The sequence below is a fragment of the Lucilia sericata genome, unplaced genomic scaffold, assembly GCF_015586225.1.
Source record: "Lucilia sericata isolate MDLA Ls3-8-SP2 unplaced genomic scaffold, ASM1558622v1 Contig000327F_arrow, whole genome shotgun sequence".
In the NCBI taxonomy this organism is placed as follows: domain Eukaryota; kingdom Metazoa; phylum Arthropoda; class Insecta; order Diptera; family Calliphoridae; genus Lucilia; species Lucilia sericata.
Window position 1 is genome coordinate 137,141 of NW_023994348.1, and position 22,983 is coordinate 160,123.

General features: G+C 27.2%; 1 protein-coding gene across 1 annotated transcript in view; it reads left to right on the forward strand.

Annotated features, from left to right (window-relative positions):
- Positions 1-22,983, forward strand: part of LOC119603705 — a 139,995-nt gene that overhangs the window by 74,582 nt on the left and 42,430 nt on the right. Inside the window, exon 6 of the mRNA XM_037955834.1 lies at positions 16,654-16,814. Within this exon, the coding sequence (XP_037811762.1) occupies positions 16,654-16,814 (161 nt within the window). The remainder of the gene's footprint in view (positions 1-16,653; positions 16,815-22,983) is intronic.

Sequence of the window (22,983 nt, forward strand, 5' to 3'; positions counted from 1 at the left end):
AAAAAACTAAAATGCAAGTTATTAAAACAACAATAACGAAAATAGCATATGAATATAAACAAAAACATTTACAAAAAATATATATATATAAAATAAATAAATAATAAGTTAAATTTGCTACCTAAAGACAGACAGACAAATATTTATAAAAAATACATTTATATACATATATACATATATGTATATAAAAACACATCCATACGAATGCTTGAAAATTAGGGAGAACTTGAAAAATAGGCCATGTATTCTAATAATATTAGATCAAAATTGTTCAAAATATTCCCACTTACTATAGGGCCTCACTATATCCAAGATTTTTAAGAATATTCTCTTAATATAACAACATTGCTAATTTTTTTCTTTTGGATCTCTTTTAACGCCACCAACCTATTTTATATTTTTATATATACAACTGAATTATAAATTCAATTTAATGCAACAAGAATAACAACAGCAACAAAAATATTTGTTGCATATTTAAATTTTAACAACATCATATTCACATCCATGTATAACTACATCTACAAACATACGTAAAAAATAATACACTCATACACATAAATAAGTAGGTTGCATTTTGTACCCGTATGCATTTTTAATCAGTGATGTTAGAAATTTTTTTAAATTTTCTTTAAAGAGAAAACAATTTCCAAAAGAAAAATTTTTGGGAAATTTTTGAAAAACTGTTGAAAAAAATTTCAAAAATGTTATATAGAAAGGAGAAATTTCAACAAATTTTCTATAGAAAAAAGAAACATTTCGAAATTTTTCTATAAAATACAAGAAAATTTGTTATATAAAATATATAATTCTACAAAAATTTTCGCTAGAAAATAATTTTTTTTATAGAAAAAATAATATTTCCAAAAATAGAGAAAATTCTAAAATAATAATTTTCTATAAAAAAATGGAAAATTTTCTAAAGAAAGAGAAAATTTCCGAAAATATTTTAATAATGGAAATTTTTCGTCAATTTTCCCTAAAAAGAGAAATCTTTCAACCGTTTGCTTTAGAAATTAGAAATAGAAATTTTCAATAAATTTCTTATAGAAATGAGAAATTTTTTCGAAAATTTTTATAAAAATATAGAAAATTTTTGTCAATTTTCTCGACAAAGAGAAATCTTTCAAACAGTTGCTATAGAAAAGAGAAATTTTCAATAATTTTTTATAGAAGTAAACAAAATTCCGAAAATTTTCTTTAGAATGATAAGTTTTCTAAGAAATTGTGCGAAAATTTTCTATAGAAAAGATTTCTCTTTTCTGTCCAAAAATGTTCCTATAGAAAAGAGAAATTCTATAGAAAGAGAAGTTTACCGAAAATGTTCTATAGAAAGAGAACTTTTCCGAAAATTTTCTATAAATAGAGAACTTTTCCGAAAATTGTCTATAGAAAGAGAACTTTTCCGAAAATTTTCTATAAAATATAAATTTTGCGAAAAGTTTCTATAGAAATTTGCGAAAATATTCTATAGAAAGATAAGTTTTGCAAAAATTTTCTATAGAAAGAAAATTTTTCCGAAAATTTTTCCGAAAATTTTCTTTAGAAATATAAATTTTGCGAAAATTTTCTATAAAAAGATAAATTTTTAGAAAAATTTTTATAAAAAGATAAATTTCTATAGAAAGAAATTTTCCGAAAATTTTCTATAGAAACAGAAATTTTCCGAAAATTTTCTATAGAAAGAGAAATTTTCCGAAAATTTTCTATAGAAAGAGGAATTTTCCGAAAATTTTCTATAGAAAGAAAAATTTTTCAAAAATGTTCTATAAAAAGAGAAAGTTTTCAAAAATGTTTTCTATAGAACTTTCAAAAAATTTATAGAAATTGTCAAAATTTTTCTATAGAAAAGAAATTTTCCGAAAATTTATATAGAAAAAGAGATATTTTCTATAGAAATAATAAATTTTCTACTGAAAATAGAAATAGTCTACAAAAGGAATTTTGCGAAAATTTTCTGTAGAAAAAAATTTTCCGAGAGTTTTGAATAGAAAGGAGAAGTTTTCAGAGAATTTTCTACAGAAATAGAAATTTTCAGAAAGTGTTCCATAAAAAGAGAAATCCTTCATAAATTTTCTCTAAAAAAAAAAGAAATCGAAATATTCCGAAAATGTTCCACAGAAAAAGAAATCTTTTATAAATTTTCCTAGAAAAGATAAATTTTCTATAAATTTTGCTAAAGAAGTTATGGCCATAAAAACTGCCCAGTTATTTACTCAAAGCTGTCGAGTGCTTTTATTCAAAACCCATCTATGAAAGACTTGTTTTAGGCAAAAAAGTACCAAAAAGTCATGCCAACAGTTTAAACATCTCTAATAGAATTGCATACAACAAATATATAAGAGTGTGAAAGTGAACAACTATTGTGAAGAATTTGTTGCACAGCAACAAAAACAGAACATTTTATATATATTATATATATAAAAAAATTAAATTTTAAAGAGAAAACGAAATACTGACAGCTGTATATATGAGAACTGTTATAGTTCTTGTTTTTTTTTTTTTTTTCTCCCTCCCTCTGCATTTTTTTATATAAATTTATTTGTAAATTTAAAAATATTCATGCCAACAACAAAATAAAAAGTTTTTTTTTGTGCTAAATATAAAAGGAGAAAAAATTAAATAAAAATATTTGTATATGTGAATATTATAATGTGGTTGTTATAGGTTTGTGTACGTATACTTTATATTATTAAAAAAAATATTACTCATACGACACCTATATGAGTAGGAGAACAAAATGATTAAATTAATTTAATGAAAAACCCACCTATTTATAGTTGTATTGAAAAACAAATACTTTTTAAGATTTTGTGGGATTATTAACTCAAATGAGTGGTTTGTTAAAACAAAACAAAAAAGTTTTTTGTTTTGTAAAAATGTTAGAAAACAAAAATTTGATTTTTCTATCAATAAGAAATTTTAGGAATTTTTTCGTGAAGCTAATTAATTATTTAGAAACTTTCATTGTAAAATTATAAAAAGGTTTTTGTTTATTGGATTCTTTGAAAATTTATAAATTATTTAAAGATTTTTGTTTAAAAATTTTGTAAAAAAAATGTTCTTAAATCTTTAAAAATTCTTTACATCTCCTTCCCTTAAATATTGTTTAATTTCTGGAAAAGATAAAGGTAAAAAATTATAAAATTGTAAAACCAAAGTTTTTGTGTTATAAAAAATTCAACAGAAAAGATGTTTAAAGCTTAAGAATTGAATTTTCAATAAACAAAAAGACTATTAAAGGAATTTCTTTATCTCTTTAATATAAAATTGAAAATAAATAAAAATATTTTTTTTCGGCAACAAAAAAACACTAAAAGTTCAATTAACAGACACACATTCTTTGGAAAAAAAGGAAATATTACAAAAAAAAACGCCACAAAATACATAGAACAACAGAACAACTCAACTCAGAATGAAGAAAAAAATCGAAAAAATATAACGACAACAATGCAGACAGAATCGTCATCATCATCAGCCGACAAAAAGGATTAAATTGGCGGAAAAAAGAGAGAATACTTTATGAACAACGAAATCCCGTAACCAAAAGCACAAAAAAAAAATATTGCTGAAACCATATGCCCGCATTTCTTTTATTTTTTCGGGGAAAAAAAAAACTAAAAGCCTGTGCGTGAATATTGGCATAAAATTGTTTAAAAATTTTACACAAAGAAAATTAATAATAGAATACGAACGTAGAAATAAAACTTTACCAAGCGTACAATATTGTTGAAACATACATAAAACCAAAAGGCTTCTGTTAAATATACAGACACACATTAATATGTACATACATAGGTAGTACAGATATCTAGCTATGTGTAGATTTATAAACAAGTTTTTGTGTATGTGTGTGTGTGTAGTCCGATGCCAGCTTTTGAGCAGCTTAAGCTACTGCCTGTAACTGATGACATATATTTCTTTAGCCTGGTTGTTGGTTTTTTATCTTTTTTTTGCTTTTTTCTGTGGCCAGTAGTTATAGGAATCAATAATCAATAAATGCCAAAAGCGGTAATTTACGGATATCCGTATTTTAGTTAGTTTTTTTCTTATGTTCTTTGGTTTTTCTCTCATATGTGTTCATTTTGGGTTTAAAGCAAAAGTTTCAGTTATAAATATTTAAGTTGTTAAAATGTTTTGTAGCACAAACTTATATTAAATATAGCAAATTCAAGTTTAAGATACTTATAAGATTCCCCATTCCATTTCTAATATTTCGAATAACTTTCCTGTTCTGAAACCACTCAAAACTCAATACTTTTCGAGTCAAAAACTTTCAAATAATTTTTGATATTTTAATAGTTTTCCAGATTTACAATATATTACATATGAGTGATGTCAAGCAAATTATTGCAATTTCGCCTGTTTCCATCTATCGTCAATTTCTATCTATCTATGAAAAATTTTAAAAATTTGAAGAATATAAGAGTTTCCAAGATACACGAAATTTTGTAATTAATTCATATATGTGGTGCCAAGCCATCCATTGAAAGTTCTCCCGTTATTCCCGCTAAATGTTCCCATGAATGTCAAAGTTCTTCATGTAAAATTTCAGTGGGGGCTTCAAGCTCCCCAGATGAAAGCCCGCACTTTTTTCCCTAAATGTTCAGATGAATATTAAAATAATTTGTGCAAAATTTGAAGAATTTAGTTCCATTAGTTTCCCAGATAAACGAATTTTTGTATTTAGTTAATATGGGAGGTGAGGCTCCCTTCATGGGTAGTCCGCCAATTTATTACCCAAAATGTTTAAATGGATGTTAAAGTTATTCGTGCAAAAATTTCAAGTTTCCAAATTAAACGAATTTTTGTGTTTATTTTATATGGGAGGTGCCACGCCCCCTAATGCTAGTCCGTCTACTTTTTGTCCTAAATAATCATATTGACACTAAAGTGGCTCCGACAAAATTTGATGACTCTAACTGTTATATTATCTGAAATATACGGATTTAATATTATCTTAATATGGGCGTGGATCCCCGCCCACTTGGAATAAAAAATAGCCCATTGCCTATTCCAGACATGCAGGAATACGCTGTAAAAATTTGAAGAAAATCGGTTCAGCCGTTTAGTAGTCTATAACGTTCAAACATACAAACATTTAAACAAACAAACAAACACACATTCATTTTTATATATATGGATGTGTACGTATACTTTATATTTTCTAATATGTATAACTCATACGTCCCCTGTGAGATTTATAAAGAAAAAAAATCTTTAGAAAATTTAAAAGAAACGGCTCGCTTAAGTAATATCTAATAACAATCTCTGAATGGAAAGGTGCTAATAGAGTCGACCTCAACGCCCTCAAGACTCAATGTTGTGTTTTTACACACAAACGCTGTTTCATAAATATTCAGAAACTATTGATGTTCTGGGCATGAAATCATAGTTCGATGAACGCCGGACTCATCGCATTATTCAAGTGTCGTAAGAGGCATTAAAATGTCACAGATTTTTAAGAAATACTCCATTTGATCTTTTTGATATTAACTCCCACGTAAGATCCCTATAACATTTCTCCATACAATTTCTAATATTTTCGTTATTTTTATTTTTCGTTATATAAACTTGTCTTGGCTTTGCTCTGCTGAATCCATCCAAAAACCAATACTTTTGGAATCAAATTCAAACAAATAATTTTTGAAATTTTCAATAGAAGAAGTTTATATTTGTATGTGAATACAAATAAGTTTATGTGTTAATGAAAATTATTATCTTTATAAATGTATGTGCAGGTATACATTATATATTTTAGTAAATATTACTCATACGACCCCAGCGACTACGAAACTTTCTTTTAAAAAAAATTAATAAAATTCATAAATATTCAGAAACTATTGATGTTCTGGGCAGGACCTTATAGTTCGATGAAAGCCGGACTCATCGCATTATTCAAGTGTCGTAAGAGGCAATAAAGTGTAAAGAAATACTTGAACTTCACTTGATCTTCTTGATATTAACTCATCTTATATGAGACCAAAAATGTTTAGTGAATATTATGAACTTTATAAATGCATGTGTACGTATACTTAATATTTTTTTAATAAATATTACTCATACGACCCCTGCGAGTATGAGTGAAATGTTATCCACATATGTAAGTGAAACTGAAAAAATTCTTTAAAAATGTTAAATAACTTACTTGCTTAAACAAACCCTAAAAACAATCTCTGAATGGAAATGTGCTAATAAAGTCGACTTCAACGCCTTCAAAACTCAATGTTGTAATTTTTGCACTCAAACGCACGTTGTTGCTGTTTCATAAAGAATCGAAAACTCTGGGCATTCAAGTTACTCGGTTTTTTAAAACGTTGAAGAAATACTTGACTCCATCTGATCATCTTAATACACCTCTTATAGGCTACCAAAAATGGAATATAGCTCTCATATATCAACCGGACAAAACCCAATGAAAAATATTTCTAACCTAACCTTCATTTAACTGGACCCTCGAATTTACGACATATCTGTCCATCCTTCTATACCAAGTCTGTCCTGTCCCTGTAATTAAAGTACTGCTCGAATCAAACTAAAATATTGAAACACTCATGAAAATGTTGTAAAAACTCGCATTTTTAAGCCAGTAATGTGCGTTAAAGTCATTTTCTGAAAGGGGGCTTTCATGGGGAGTATGTCAATTATGAACCGATTCTCAGTAGAAATATTTGTGCTCGTAAGAAACTTACTTATGTCTAATGTCTTATGAACTATTATCGTATTTTAAAGCCAGTAATGAGCGTTAAAGTCAGTTTCTGAGGAGGACCTTGTATGAGGGGTAGGGTCATTTATGGACCGATCCTCATAAAATTTAATAGAGAGAATTTGTTTAATATTAAAGTTATTTATTGCTATACTCGGATTTTTAAAACTGACTATTAAAGCTGTTTTTCGGGGGGCCACTTGTATGGAGGCTATGCGAAAACGTAGACCTATATTGGTCATTTTCAATACCAAAGAAACAATACCTATAAGAAATACTTGTAGAAAATTTCAACTTTCCAGCTGTTTCCGTTCGGACCCTATCGTGCTTTAAACAGACAGACAGACAGACAGACAGACGGACGGACAGACATGGCTTGATCGTCTTAGAATTTAATAAGGACCCAGAATATATATACTCTAAATCTAAAATCTAAAATTAATTTTGTTTTCTAACTAAAATACCTATAATCTTTCTAAAACACTATGGTAAATGATACATACGATTCAGTACAGTCGAATGTAGCTCTCTTACCTGTTCTTTTCTTCATATTCTAACAATAAAAATTACTACACATACCCATGAAAATAGTTGTATGAAAGTCATAAAAGGGGATTTATATGGGCATTTTTTGCGTTCCTGATGTTGCTGTTTGGTTTTTTGCTGCCATAAAAAAATAAAATTTATACATGAAATACCTTAAATTATAAGCACGTGCTAAAGGTCATGTAGACTTATACATACTGGAAAAACATAAAATACACACATATGCATATTAAGGAGGCCCTAGAAAAACCTCATGATATTCCAAAAGTCCTTTAATCGAAGTCGTAATATGATCAAAAAGAACACTATACAAACTTTTAACAAAAACACAAACATTACTTTATGACATTTTATAGATATTTATATTAAAGTGTGAGTAATACTTTCGACCTTTGGTATCTATAGCAGCCGACCAATAAATATAACCAACAATTTGAGAGTTAAATGTTTAAAAATAGATAAAATTTTAATTTAAACTAAGAAACATTGAGACTTTTATTTGATGCCCCCAAAACATCTCCAACCTAATGTATATATATTTATATATATATATGTATGTAATATATATGTTTTGAATAAATCTAGTCTAGCAATTTAACGTTTTTTTCTTGGTATCATAAAATATAAAAAAGTATAATTTCTTGGTAATTTTTTTCTTCTTTGTTTATAAAAAAAAACTTTTTTTACCATTAATGTTATTTAAGAATTTAATAGAAGACATTAAATTTTGTAGATATAAATATTTAGACCACTAACGTACACATATGGTGTATGAATTTAATGAATATTCAAACAAAAACAAAGAAAATGAAACCAACTGGCCTGGGTTTTTAAATGTTTATACATAATACTAACTAATTGTTATGTCCCTATTAAATGTCAAATAATTTTGCCTAAATGTATGCTAATTTCTATTAAATAACTCCTTTACTTTATAAACTTTTCTAACTTCTTTCTTGTTTTTTTCTATTTTTAGGTAAGTTTCTTCTTTCTTCATCAAATGATTTGACTAAATCTCAAGGTTACATAAACTACTTGACACGTTTTTTCTATTAACAGGTAAAAATAATTATAGATTATATCTTGGTTTAGCTCATCAACTTTATCTGAATCAATTTAGTTTTTTTCGAAAAATTTTCATTTCCCTTTATGTCTGTTGAGTTGGTCACATTAGTTAAACGTGCTAGAAATAAATTTGACTACAAGTTACCACTACTATTACAACTCCAACTCAACGTAAATAGTATTAGTATGAAAAAAGTTTGTTAACAATATTTCCGCATTTAAAACGTGTGTAAATCAAGCAGAGATTTAAAGGAAGGAAAGCAATTTCTTCAGGCAACACAAAACTTAACGAATAATTAGAGAATTTTTTAAAAATTTTCTCTAAAAGGAAAAGTTTTATAAAATTTATAATTGTTTAATACAATTTATAAAAATTGTTTATAAAAACGCAAATTTACGAAGAATTTTATATAAAAATAAAATTTAAAAAAATTCATTCAAAATTTTCTACAAACAAAATTTATTGGAAATTTTCTATAAAAGAAAATTTATGAAAAATTATCTATAAAAAGAAAATTTATCAACAATTTTTAATAAAAAGAAAATCTATCAACAATTTTCAATAAAAAGAGAATTTATCAAAAATTTTCTAGAAAAAGAAAATTTATCAAAAATTTTCTAGAAAAAGGAAATTTATCAACAATTTTCAATAAAAAGAAAATTTATCAACAATTTTCAATAAAAAGAAAATTTATCAACAATTTTCAATAAAAAGAAAATTTATCAACAATTTTCAAGAAAAAGAAAATTTATCAACAGATAATTTATCGAAAATTTTCTACAAAAGGAAAATTTATCGAAAATTTTCTATAAATAAAAAATTTATTGAAAATTTTCTATAAAAAGAAATTTCATAGAAAATGTTCTATAAAAAGAAAATTCATCGAAAATTTTCTATAAAAAGAAAATTCATCGAAAATTTTCTACAAAAAGAAAATTCATCAAAAAATTTCGATAAAAAGAAACTTCATAGAAAATTTTCTATAAAAAGAAAAATTATCGATAATTTTCTATGAAAAGAAAATTTATAGAAAAATTTTCTATAAAAAGAAAAATTAATCAAAAATTTTCTATAACAACAAAAATTTACCAAAAATTTTCTCTAAAATTAAATTTTATCAAAAATTTTCTTTAAAACTAACAGTTAACTAAAATTTTAAAATTTCTGTACGTAAAAATTTATAAAAAAAAATCGAATATGTATAAATCTTTTTAACAAAAACATTCCTTTACAACTCTGCCTTCACTTTCAATAAAAAATAACTGACTGTCGGTATGTGTCATGCATGTTCCCTGCATGTCCCTGCTCATACTTGTTTGGAATACAGTAAGTAAGTCTATGAAATGTTTTTTCCTAGAATAAAATCTAGTAAAATCAGTTTAGTTTTCTCTTTTCCGTTTTTGGAGTTGTTCATGTACGTTATCATGTTGTTGTTTTTATTTTGTTATTAACGGAAATTAATATTGATTGATGTGAAATTTAGTTAACATTGATTTCATACTAAAATTTCTGTTCTCGTGTGTGTGTGTGCGCTATTTAAGCAACAACAAATCTTTGGAAAGTGTTCTTTTGTTTTTTGCCGAAAAATTTAGTTGTACTATTTTAGTGATAAAATATTGGCATATAAATAATATACATATGGAGAGAGTACACAGACGTGTACTTTTACAAACACATTGATTTTATTTATTTTTTATAGGATGGTAAAGATTTGTAAAGAGACAAAAATGTATAATATAGTCCAGACAGATTATAGTCCCGACTATAGGCTATAGTCCTGCCTATAGACTATAGTCCAGGACTATATTTTCACAGTCCAGACTATAGACTATGGTCCAGTCTATAGGACCTAGAGTGCCAGTCTATAGGACTAGTAAAGAATATATACTATAGTCCAGAATATGACTTAGTCCAGTTTATAGACTATAGACCACACCTAGACTATAGTCAAGAATATAGCATAGTCCAGACTATAGACCTAGTCCAGCCTATAGACTATAGACCAGCCTATAGACTATAGTCCAGCCTATAGACTATAGTCCGCATGACTATAGACTATATAGTCCCAGCTATATAGCTATAGACTATAGCCTTAATATAGTCCAGCCTATAGACTATAGTCCAGCCTATAGACTATAGTCCAGCCTATAGACTATAGTCCAGCCTATAGACTATAGTCCAGCCTATAGACTATAGTCCAGCCTATAGACTATAGTCCAGCCTATAGACTATAGTCCAGCCTATAGACTATAGTCCAGCCTATAGACTATAGTCCAGCCTATAGACTATAGTCCAGCTTATAGACTATAGTCCAGCCTATAGACTATAGTCCAGCCTATAGACTATAGTCTAGACTATAGACTATAGTCCAGACTGTAGACTGTAGTACAGACTATAGACTATAGTTCAGACTATAGACTATAGTCCAGACTATAGACTTTAGTCCAGACTATAAACTATAGTCCAGACTACAGACTAAAGTTTAGACTTTAGTCCAGACTACAGACTATAGTCCAGACTACAGACTATAGTCCAGAATACAGACTATAGTCCAGACTATAGACTAGTCCAGTTTATAGACTATAGACCGTACTATAGACTATAGTCCAGCCTATAGACTATAGTCCAGCCTATAGACTATAGTCCAGCCTATAGACTATAGTCCAGCCTATAGACTATAGTCCAGCCTATAGACTATAGTCCAGCCTATAGACTATAGTCCAGCCTATAGACTATAGTCCAGCATATAGACTATAGTCCAGCCTATAGACTATAGTCCAGCCTATAGACTATAGTCCAGCCTATAGACTATATTCCAGCCTAAAGACTATAGTCTAGCCTATAGACTATAGTCCAGCCTATAGACTATAGTCCAGCCTATAGACTATAGTCCAGCCTATAGACTATAGTCCAGCCTATAGACTATAGTCCAGCCTATAGACTATAGTCCAGCCTATAGACTATAGTCCAGCCTATAGACTATAGTCCAGCCCATAGACTATAGTCCAGCCTATAGACTATAGTCCAACCTATAGACTATAGTTCAGACTATAGACTATAGTCCAGACTATAGACTATAGTTCAGTCCACATTACAGACTATAGTCCAGACTGAAGACTTTAGTCCAGACAACAGACTATAGTCCAGACTGAAGACTATAGTCCAGACTATAGACTAAAGTCCAGACTACAGACTATAGTCCAGACTATAGACTATAGTCCAGACTATAGACCAGACTATAGACTACAGTCCAGACTATAGTCTATAGTCCAGGCTATATACTATAGTCCAGACTATAGACTATAGTCTAGACCACAGTCCAGTTTACAGACTATATAGTCTACAGATTATATTACATACTATATACCATAATCCAGACTATATCCTAAAGTAAAAGCTATTACTTACTTATGGACAATATTAAGGGAAGCCATACTATATGATTTGAGTATTTTGTTAGTATTGGTTAAATGTTTGGTTGTTTATTTATCTAGGATATTTGCTAAAGTTGTAGTACTATCGTATGTATTTGTTTAATACAAACACGTTTGATTTTGTACTCACTTTGTTGTTATTATTGCTGCTGCTGTTGATGGGTATTTGTAGTTGTTAGAGCCATAAGTTTTTACCTAGATATTTCATGTTTATGGTTTAAATAAATATATATGTTAGAGTATTTTGTAAGTTATAGCATAAAAAGTTATTAGCAGTACTTTTGGGTCATAATTTTCAAGGGTTATTTCTTTAGCTTGTTCTTCTTCACCTTTTGCCACACATTCGTAAAATATTTTTTTTTCACTCCATGTCATTTATTTGTAACATATATACACATATGCTTCTGCGTGTGTTCATAAACTAAAAGGTGTTAACGTGATTTATTTTATTTGATTAAAAGCTACACAAATATTAGAATTTATGGATTTTTCACTTTCTTGAAAGGGGGTGTGTTGGCCAAAACTAGTGATTATTGAAATTAATATTAATTTTTCTCTTTTACCCTAAACATATGAGTCGTTGCTAATAATAGAGCGTCTATCGTCTATAAATGAATATTTTTCTAGACTTTATATGACTTTTAAAAATCGATTAGTTGCTTAGACATGAAAAACTTTTTTTGTATAACTTATTAAAGATTCATAAATATTTTGTTTGGGTTATTAAAACCATATGTCTGTTCATCAGTTTTAACTTTAGAAAGTTAAACAAATAATTAGCTAAGTTATTAATTATAATCTTTGTATGTCTAGAAAAATAAGAAACATTCATATAAAAATCCATTAGTCATTGGGTTCTAGGGATATATAACATATCTTTTAAATATTAATAAATTTTTTAAATGTTATTCTCAATATTGTTAAAAATTTATTTTTTGTTAAAATTTATTTTCTATTAAAAGCTATTTACTTACCATATCACGTTTTTGCCATATTAATCATTATTTAAGACTTAAAGGCAAAAATAAAAGCTTTTTGAGAATAATAATTACAAAAATAACCAACCAAGTAAACTGTATTATACCCTGCTCCAGTATGAAATAAGTATCAGAAAAAGACTTTGCAGCGGAGCCATGAACCCTTTTCCACTTACTTCAAATTTTGTATCTTCAAGGTACGGACGGACGGACATCACAGAGTGGATTAGGGAAATGTTTCCGTAGCGACAAGTGCCATTTACAATACCCAAAAACCTTGTTAATGAAAATTTTTATAGAAATTACATTTCCCTTGGACTGATAGATATACAGACGGTCTAGACAAGATTGTATCAGCAGTACCTGTAATTTCTATATTTTACAAACGATATGATAAACTTTATCTACCGCCCAACTTTTTTTTTTTTTGATAGTCATATAAAAACTACATAAATATGAAACATGTTAATACTTATTTAATTCCATTTCAACATATTTTTTTTTCTTTTATTAGAACTGTGTGCGAAATAAAATCGTAATAAGTTATAAATATTGCAATAAAAATAAATAAAAATAACCATTAAAGTATTAATATTTACCATAGAAGAAATAAATAAATATTTTATTATACAAACACTTTAGCAAACAGACAATAGACTATTTATTTAGAAGCAGAGTCCTTGAATATGATCATAATTGGAATATATTATAAAAATAACAAACGGAACACTGAAAGAAACTTTTAAAAATCTTAATAGAAAAAAATATTTAAAACACCTCAAAGTATGCAATAAAATTGTGAATTTTTCAATCTACAACTGCCTACGTAAAGCACGCCCACTTTCACTTTCACAGTGTAAAATTAAAATGATTTAATATAAATGAAATGGAAAATATAGACGGATTTATAATCTATCCTTTAATCTAGAAAAAGTATAAAGGGAGTTTTTCAAGTGACAATCTCTATTCGTTTCCAACTCAAAAACGTTCTCTTGAAAAGTTAAAAAAAATTACAATATTTTACTTATTATACATATTAAATTATTTATCTTTTAAATCATTAAAATTGTAAAACATGTCAATCATTATTTAGAAATTTTTAAGAAAGAAAAACTAAATCAAATACAATTATTTAATTGCTATCTAATTGATTGATGTATAACTAAAAGCTGTGTACGTGTAAATAGTTAAGTATATTTCTATAGGTTTTGTATACAAATTAAAAGTAATACAAGATTTTTATATTATATTACAAGTACACAATATTTATATACATAGGAGATATACACATACATATGTATGTATATATGTTTTATTAAAACTACAGTTTTTCTCCAATCATTTAGTATAAAACGTGTATGTGTCCAATTAAAACAAGATTTATGTTGCATTTTCTCTAATTATATGAAAATAAGAAAAACCCATTAAAATTAATACCTTCTATATAATAAAATAAACATTTATACACATATCGAAGAAGATATAAAAACATAAGCAGTCGTCAGTGATCGGTATAAAAAGAACATTTTGCACACTCTAGCATACAAACGACTGTTAATACAAATAAACTACAAAATTAAATAAATCTGCCGACCAACAATAACAATTTATAACTCATAATTCATAAGTTATGATATCCTATACCAAAAAGGATGATATGCTAGATTAAAACTTAGACCACGCAGATTTTAGAGTTTGTACTACGATATAGAATAGACTAGAGCGTCGTCTTCAGTTTAGGTTAAACCAAAAAGCCTTTACTATAGAATAGACTATAGCCTGGACTATGGATTAAACTATAGTCTGGGCTATAGGCTAGTATAGTCTGGGTAATAGAATAGACTATAGTATGTACTATAAAATGAGTGGACTATAGAATAGAATAGACTACAGAATAGATTAAAGCCTAGAATAGACTATAGTTTACACTATAGAAGAGACTATAGTTCAGATTATAGTCTGGACTATAGAATAGACTATAGAATAGACAATAGAATCAACTATAGTCTGGACTAAAGCATAGACTATAATCTGAACAAGAATGCACTAAAGTCTGGACTGTAGAATATAGTTTAGACTATAGTCCGGACTAGACTATAGACTAGACTACAGACTAGACTATAGACTAGACTATAGACTAGACTATAGACTAGACTATAGACAAGACTATAGACTAGACTATAGACTAGACTATAGACTAGACTAGACTAGACTATAGACTAGACTATAGACTAACTATAGACTGACTATAGACTAGACTATAGACTAGACTATAGACTAGACTATAGACTAGACTATAGACTAGACTATAGACTAGACTATAGACTAGACTATAGACTAGACTATAGACTAGACTATAGACTAGACTATAGACTAGACTATAGACTAGACTATAGACCAGACTATAGACTAGACTATAGACCAAACTATAGACTAGACTAAAGACTAGACTATAGACTAGACTATAGACTAGACTATAGACTAGACTATAGACTAGACTATAGACTAGACTATAGACTAGACTATAGACTAGACTATAGACTAGACTATAGACTAGACTATAGACTATACTATAGACTAGACTATAGACTAGACTATAGACTAGACTATAGACTAGACTATAGACTAGACTATAGACTAGACTATAGACTAGACTATAGACTAGACTATAGACTAGACTATAGACTAGACTATAGACTAGAATATAGACTATAGACTAGACTATAGACTAGACTATAGACTAGACTATAGACTAGACTATAGACTAGACTATAGACTAGACTATAGACTAGACTATAGACTAGACTATAGACTAGACTATAGACTAGACTATAGACTAGACTATAGACTAGACTATAGACTAGACTATAGACTAGACTATAGACTAGACTATAGACTAGACTATAGACTAGACTATAGACTAGACTATAGACTAGAATATAGACTAGACTATAGACTAGACTATAGACTAGACTATAGACTAGACTATAGACTAGACTATAGACTAGACTATAGACTAGACTATAGACTAGACTATAGACTAGACTATAGACTAGACTATAGACTAGACTATAGACTAGACTATAGACTAGACTATAGACTAGACTATAGACTAGACTATAGACTAGACTATAGACTAGACTATAGACTAGACTATAGCACTGATAATACAAAACAGAATATTAAGCTCAAAAAGCTCTTCATAATAATTTAAAAATTAATTGTATCATATTACAATATAAATTTTTCTACTATTCATATGTCCTTTTGTTTAAAATTTCCTTTTTTTTTTGTCTTTATTAAATAAGAAAAAAATTCATAAAATGTTCAATATATAAAGATTAAATTACTTATATTATCTAACACGTAGTATATTTATTTCATTATACTTAGATGTAGTTTGTGTATTTGAGATTTTAGGACTCATTAAAGGATTCTTAATATCGTTGAACTTTAACTTTAGTTGGCAAATATACACGTACTATTATGGCTTAAATGGACTGAGAAAAAGGAAACGGAATTATTACTTGAGTACCAAAAAAATATTTTATTTGTTTATGGACATTTTTAATAAAGAATTATTTATGGTGCTAAGTAGTAATACGAAATACGTGATGAATCCTAGTGTAGGTTGAAAAAAAAGGATTTTTTGGGAAATAAATTAACTATGAATGTTTTAAGCAGCTGGAATAGAAAATTATAGAATTTTATTAAAGTGTGTTTTTTGTCAAATTAAAGACAACACCATTATTCAAGCACAAGTCTTATTTCTATTTTTTTTTTAGTTTTAATAAATCACTATTAAATGTGTTTATTTATTTACAACCAACTATTTATTTATGTGATTATTAATTAAAATTGTTTTTCCTTGTATTTCTCTTTTTTCTCAATTTCCTTCATCAAACATCCACAACATTAATGCAGGTTATAAACGTGTAGCTTGGCCACCAGCATCTGAGGAAAGAATTGTACGTGAATTTACACCACAACCTCAGACTCAATTCCCACCAGCGCCCGGTTATAATCAACAACAACATCAACAACAACCAGCTGCTCAAGCCGCCGCTGCTGTACCACCAACTCAGGTAAGTTTCTGTTTACTATTTTGTTGTTTAAAACGAAATAAAGTGTAAAACCGGAAAAGAAAAACGTTGTTGTTTCTTTTTATTTCCGTTTCGTACATTTGTAATTTAATATTACAATTTGTAGATATTATAAATTAAATTTCAAAAAAAAAAACACAACGTACTTTTTCGTATATTGTATATTTTTGTACATATAGTTTGTTTACTTTTATATGTTTATTTAATACATGTTGTGTTACTATGTAATACGGTCCGTTATACGTTATAGTTTATTGTAAAAGAATTTTTATATGTTTTTTAGCAATAGTAGCAAATTTACAAGCAAGAAAAATCTTTCATTAGTATTGTATAAACGTTAAATAAATAACCAACACTACTATAACATGTACGATTACATTTGTATACATTCTGGTTCTTAATTTCAATTTAACATATACATAATTAAATTTCATTGTAAATATTGTCAGAAAAATGCAACTAAAACCTTGTATGAGGGTGGCTTAGAAAATGGTAATATGAAGTTGGAAATGCACTAGAACTGAACTAGAACTGAACTAGAACTGAACTAGAACTGAACTAAACTGAACTAGAACTGAACTAGAACTGAACTAGAACTGAACTAAGAACTGAACATAACTGAACTAGAACTGAACTAGAACTAGAACTGAACTAGAACTGAACTAGAACTGAACTAGAACTGAACTAGAACTGAACTAGAACTGAACTAGAACTGAACTAGAACTGAACTAGAACTGAACTAGAACTGAACTAGAACTGAACTAGAACTGAACTAGAACTGAACTAGAACTGAACTAGAACTGAACTAGAACTGAACTAGAACTGAACTAGAACTGAACTAGAACTGAACTAGAACTGAACTAGAACTGAACTAGAACTGAACTAGAACTGAACTAGAACTGAACTAGAACTGAACTAGAACTGAACTAGAACGACTGAACTAGAACTGAACTAGAACTGAACTAGAACTGAACTAGAACTGAACTAGAACTGAACTAGAACTGAACTAGAACTGAACTAGAACTGAACTAGAACTGAACTAGAACTGAACTAGAATGAACTAGAACTGAACTAGAACTGAACTAGAACTGAACTAGAACTGAACTAGAACTGAACTAGAACTGAACTGAACTGAACTAGAACTGAACTAGAACTGAACTAGAACTGAACTAGAACTGAACTAGAACTGACTAGAACTGAACTAGAACTGAACTAGAACTGAACTAGACTGAACTAGAACTGAACTAGAACTGAACTAGAACTGAACTAGAACTGAACTAGAACTGAACTAGAACTGAACTAGAACTGAACTAGAACTGAACTAGAACTGAACTAGAACTGAACTAGAACTGAACTAGAACTGAAACTAGAACTGACTAGAACTGAACTAGAACTGAACTAGAACTGAACTAGAAATGAACTAGAACTGAACTAGAACTGAACTAGAACTGAACCTAGAACTGAAATAGAACTGACTAGAACTGAACTAGAACTGAACTAGAACTGAAACTAGAAACTGAACTAGAACCTAGAACTAGAACTAGAACTAGAACTAGAACTCGAAACTGAACTAGAACTGAACTAGAACGGAACTATAACTGAACGAGACCGGAACTAGAACTGAACTAGAACTAACTAGAAACTACTTGGAACTAGAACTAACTAGAACGGAACTAGAACGAACTAGAACTGAACTATAACTGACTAGAACTGAACTAGAACTGAACTAGAACTGACTAGAACTGAAACTAGAACTGACTATAACTGAACTAGAACTGAACTAGAACTGGAACTAAACTGAACTAGAACTGAACTAGAACTGAACTAGAACTGAACTAGAACTGAACTAGAACTGAACTAGAACTGAACTAGAACTGAACTAGAACTGAACTGAACTAGAACTGAACTGAACTAGAACTGAACTGAACTGAACTGAACTAGAACTGAACTGAACTAGAACTGAACTGAACTAGAACTGAACTAGAACTGAACTAGAACTGAACTAGAACTGAACTAGAACTGAACTAGAACTGAACTAGAACTGAACTGAACTGAACTGAACTGAACTGAACAACTAGACTGAACTAGAACTGAACTAGAACTGAACTAGAACTGAACTAGAACTGAACTAGAACTGAACTAGAACTGAACTAGAACTGAACTAGAACTGAACTAGAACTGAACTAGAACTGAACTAGAACTGAACTAGAACTGAACTAGAACTGAACTAGAACTGAACTAGAACTGAACTAGAACTGAACTAGAACTGAACTAGAACTGAACTAGAACTATATAACTGAACTAGAACTGAACTAGAATGAACTAGAACTGAACTAGAACTGAACTAGAACTGAACTAGAACTGAACTAGAACTGAACTAGAACTGAACTAGAACTGAACTAGAACTGAACTAGAACTGAACTAGAACTGAACTAGAACTGAACTAGAACTGAACTAGAACTGAACTAGAACTGAACTAGAACTGAACTAGAACTGAACTAGAACTGAACTAGAACTGAACTAGAACTGAACTAGAACTGAACTAGAACTGAACTAGAACTGAACTAGAACTGAACTAGAACTGAACTAGAACTGAACTAGAACTGAACTAGAACTGAACTAGAACTGAACTAGAACTGAACTAGAACTGAACTAGAACTGAACTAGAACTGAACTAGAACTGAACTAGAACTGAACTAGAACTGAACTAGAACTGAACTAGAACTGAACTAGAACTGAACTAGAACTGAACTAGAACTGAACTAGAACTGAACTAGAACTGAACTAGAACTGAACTAGAACTGAACTAGAACTGAACTAGAACTAGGACAAAAGCATTCGGTATTTCCTGAGTTTTTATTAAGCCACTCTAATGTATAAATTTTTTAATATATTTATTATTAAACCAATATTCAATACAAACAAATAATTCACTTTTTTACTTTAGCATTTGCTTAACCTTTTTTTGTAATATAATTTAACCATAAATACATTCTTAATATTCCATGGATTTCTTTGTAAATACATTCATTTATTTACATGCGTTTGATTTTTTAAAGTAATCTATATAACTATGGCAATATAACAAAACAACCTAAGTCGATTTAAGTTTAAATACCAAAACAATATATTCAAATTATATATTAGTAAATTTCCAATATACAAAAGTTTTTAATAGAGCCAAATTTAAATTTGTATTTTAAATTATTTTAATATAATGTTGCAGTTTTAGCGATAATCATATACTGACAACTCATTATTGGAAATTTTTCTTGAAGCTGAGATTTAACGAAAAATTTTCCTTATAAAGAGATTTTCAGTCTTTTTTTTTTGGGAAAATTTTGTCAGTTAAGAGTTATCAATATGTCATTATTGATTTAATAAAATTTTTTAATATTTAATAGTTTATTTTATTTTAAATACACATTTATATTAATACAAAAAAACATCTGGGATTTATTAGATATGTGTTTAATATTTATATATGTGTATGTATGTATGTATGTATGTATGTATGTAGAGTTTTTATTAGTAATTTTTATTGTATATTTGTAATAAAAATATGTAGTTATAGGAATTTGTATAGAGTTACTTTTTTACTATTATTTATTTTAAAAATGAAATATTTATAAATATTTTCAAATGGAGGGTAAGTGTGTGTGTGTTTATTTCTCTTTTACATACAGTGAACGGAAATAAAAAATAATAAAAATAACTGTTCTTATTATAACCCTTCACATTTCACAATAAAATTTTTGACTTTATTAAGAATAAATGTATAGGGTGCATAATGTATGTATATAATACAAGTTTTGCCACTCACTGTATTTATTTATATAAAACAATATTATTGTTAATATTATTTTAAAAAATCCGCTCTAGGAAATATTCATTAAAAATGGAAAAACATATTGTAACTGATAAGTATCTATGTGGATTAAATTTGACGCGTTTTGAAGAATTTTTTTACATTTATTAATGTTTTTCTCAATATTCTAGTGAATATTTACAACGATAGAATTTCATAATTTATTAATATATACTGAGACATACATACAATTCATTATTTGTTGCAACATAAAAAAATAAATAACTTAATTTAGTTTATGAAAATATTTATAGTTCTTAATTGCATACAAAAATTTCTTTAATAAAAAGTTTTCCCGTATAAAGGTCATATTTTTTACTAAAGTAAATGAAGTTTGATTCCCTCTTTATGGATAGCAAAGTTCTTTACTGTGAAATCAAAAAATGCTCTAATTTAAATTTTTAAGTGTTTTATAATCATTTAATACAATTTTTAATTAATACAAATTAATTAAAATTTGTTTAACTAAGTTAAACAATTTATTGCATTTCAATTAAATTATTAAAAAAAAAACTATTGTTTATAGATTTTTTTAAGTTTTTGTTAACAAAACATAATTTACCTTAATCATACGTCATGTGGTATGTAAAATAGTTATTGTTTAAATAAAATTATTTTTATATTGTTTAAAACTACAATAGATATTTTAACATTATTGTAGTTATTGGCTTAACAAAAAAATATTTTTTATTTAAATAGAAAAATCAATTAACTCTTACATTTTCACAAATAAAATTACTAAAAAAAAAACTGTCAGTTAAATGTTGTCAAACTGTTACTATTTTAATATAACGATAAGCTGTTGAAAGCTTGTCTCTGACCATCTCGTTTTCAGCAAGTAATGATCATGTGTGATAATGAAATCGAATAATATGTTAAATAAACATAATTTACAAGGTGTCAGCTACTGAAAAACACTTTTTCATAAAACAAAGTTTTGTTTTATTTATTTAATGAAAACTACTTTAAACAGCAAAGAAATATTTATTAAAAATTTTATTAAAAATTAATATTGAAATATTAAATTAAATATACCATGACTTATGTGACTACATGATGCCCTACACCAAACAGTTTAAAGAAGTTTAGATTTATAGATCAAACATTTTCTTTACATTCAAAACTTTTTATTATATTGATCGAAAACTCTCTTTAATTAGAAAACTGATCACAAACTCCCTTTAAAACGAAAACTTAATGAAATCTTTTTTTAGAAACTCAAATGATAACAAATTCTATTTAAATAGATAACTGATCAAATTTTCTCTTAAATGGAACAATGATCGAAGATTCTCTTCAAAAAGTCAGGTATCCTTAAATGCAAAACTGATCGATATTCTCTTACATACCAAACTGATCGAAAATCAACTATAGAAATAAAAAATTTGTCTCAGATTTTCTGTAGAAAAAAAATTTATCGAAAATTTTCTATAGAATGAAAATTTATCGAAAATTTTCCATAAAAGAAAAATGTATCTAACATTTTTTATAAAAGAAAAACTTATCGAAAATTTTCTATAAAAAGAATAATTTATCGAAAATTTTCTATAAAAAGAAAAATTTATTAAAAATTTTTATAAAAGAAAAATTTATCGAAAACTTTCTAAAAAAATAAAAAATTTTCCATGAAAAAAGTTTTCGAAAATTTTCTATAAAAAGAAAAATTTATTAAAAATTGTCTATAAAAACAAAAATTTATCGAAAATTTTCTTTAAAAACAAAAATTTATCGAAAATTTTCTATAAAAACTAAAATTTATCGAAAATTTTCTATAAAAAAAATTTATCGAAAATTTACTATAAAAAGAAAAATTTATCGAAAATTTTCTATAAAAAGAAAATTTAACGAAAATTTTCTATAAAAAGAAAATTTAACGAAAATTTTCTATAAAAAGAAAATTTAACGAAAATTTTCTATAAAAAGAAAAATTTATCGAAAATTTTCTATAAAAACAAAAATTTATCGAAAATTTTCTATAAAAACAAAAATTTATCGAAAATTTTCTATAAAAACAAAAATTTATCGAAAATTTTCTATAAAAACAAAATTTATCGAAAATTTTCTATAAAAAGAATATTTAACGAAAATTTTCTATAAAAAGAAAATTTATCCAAAATTTTCTATAAAAAGAAATTTTAACGAAAATTTTCTATAAAAAGAATATTTAACGAAAATTTTCTATAAAAAGAATATTTAACGAAAATTTTCTATAAAAAGAAAATTTAACGAAATTTTTCTATAAAAAGAAAATTTATCCAAAATTTTCTATAAAAGAAAATTGAT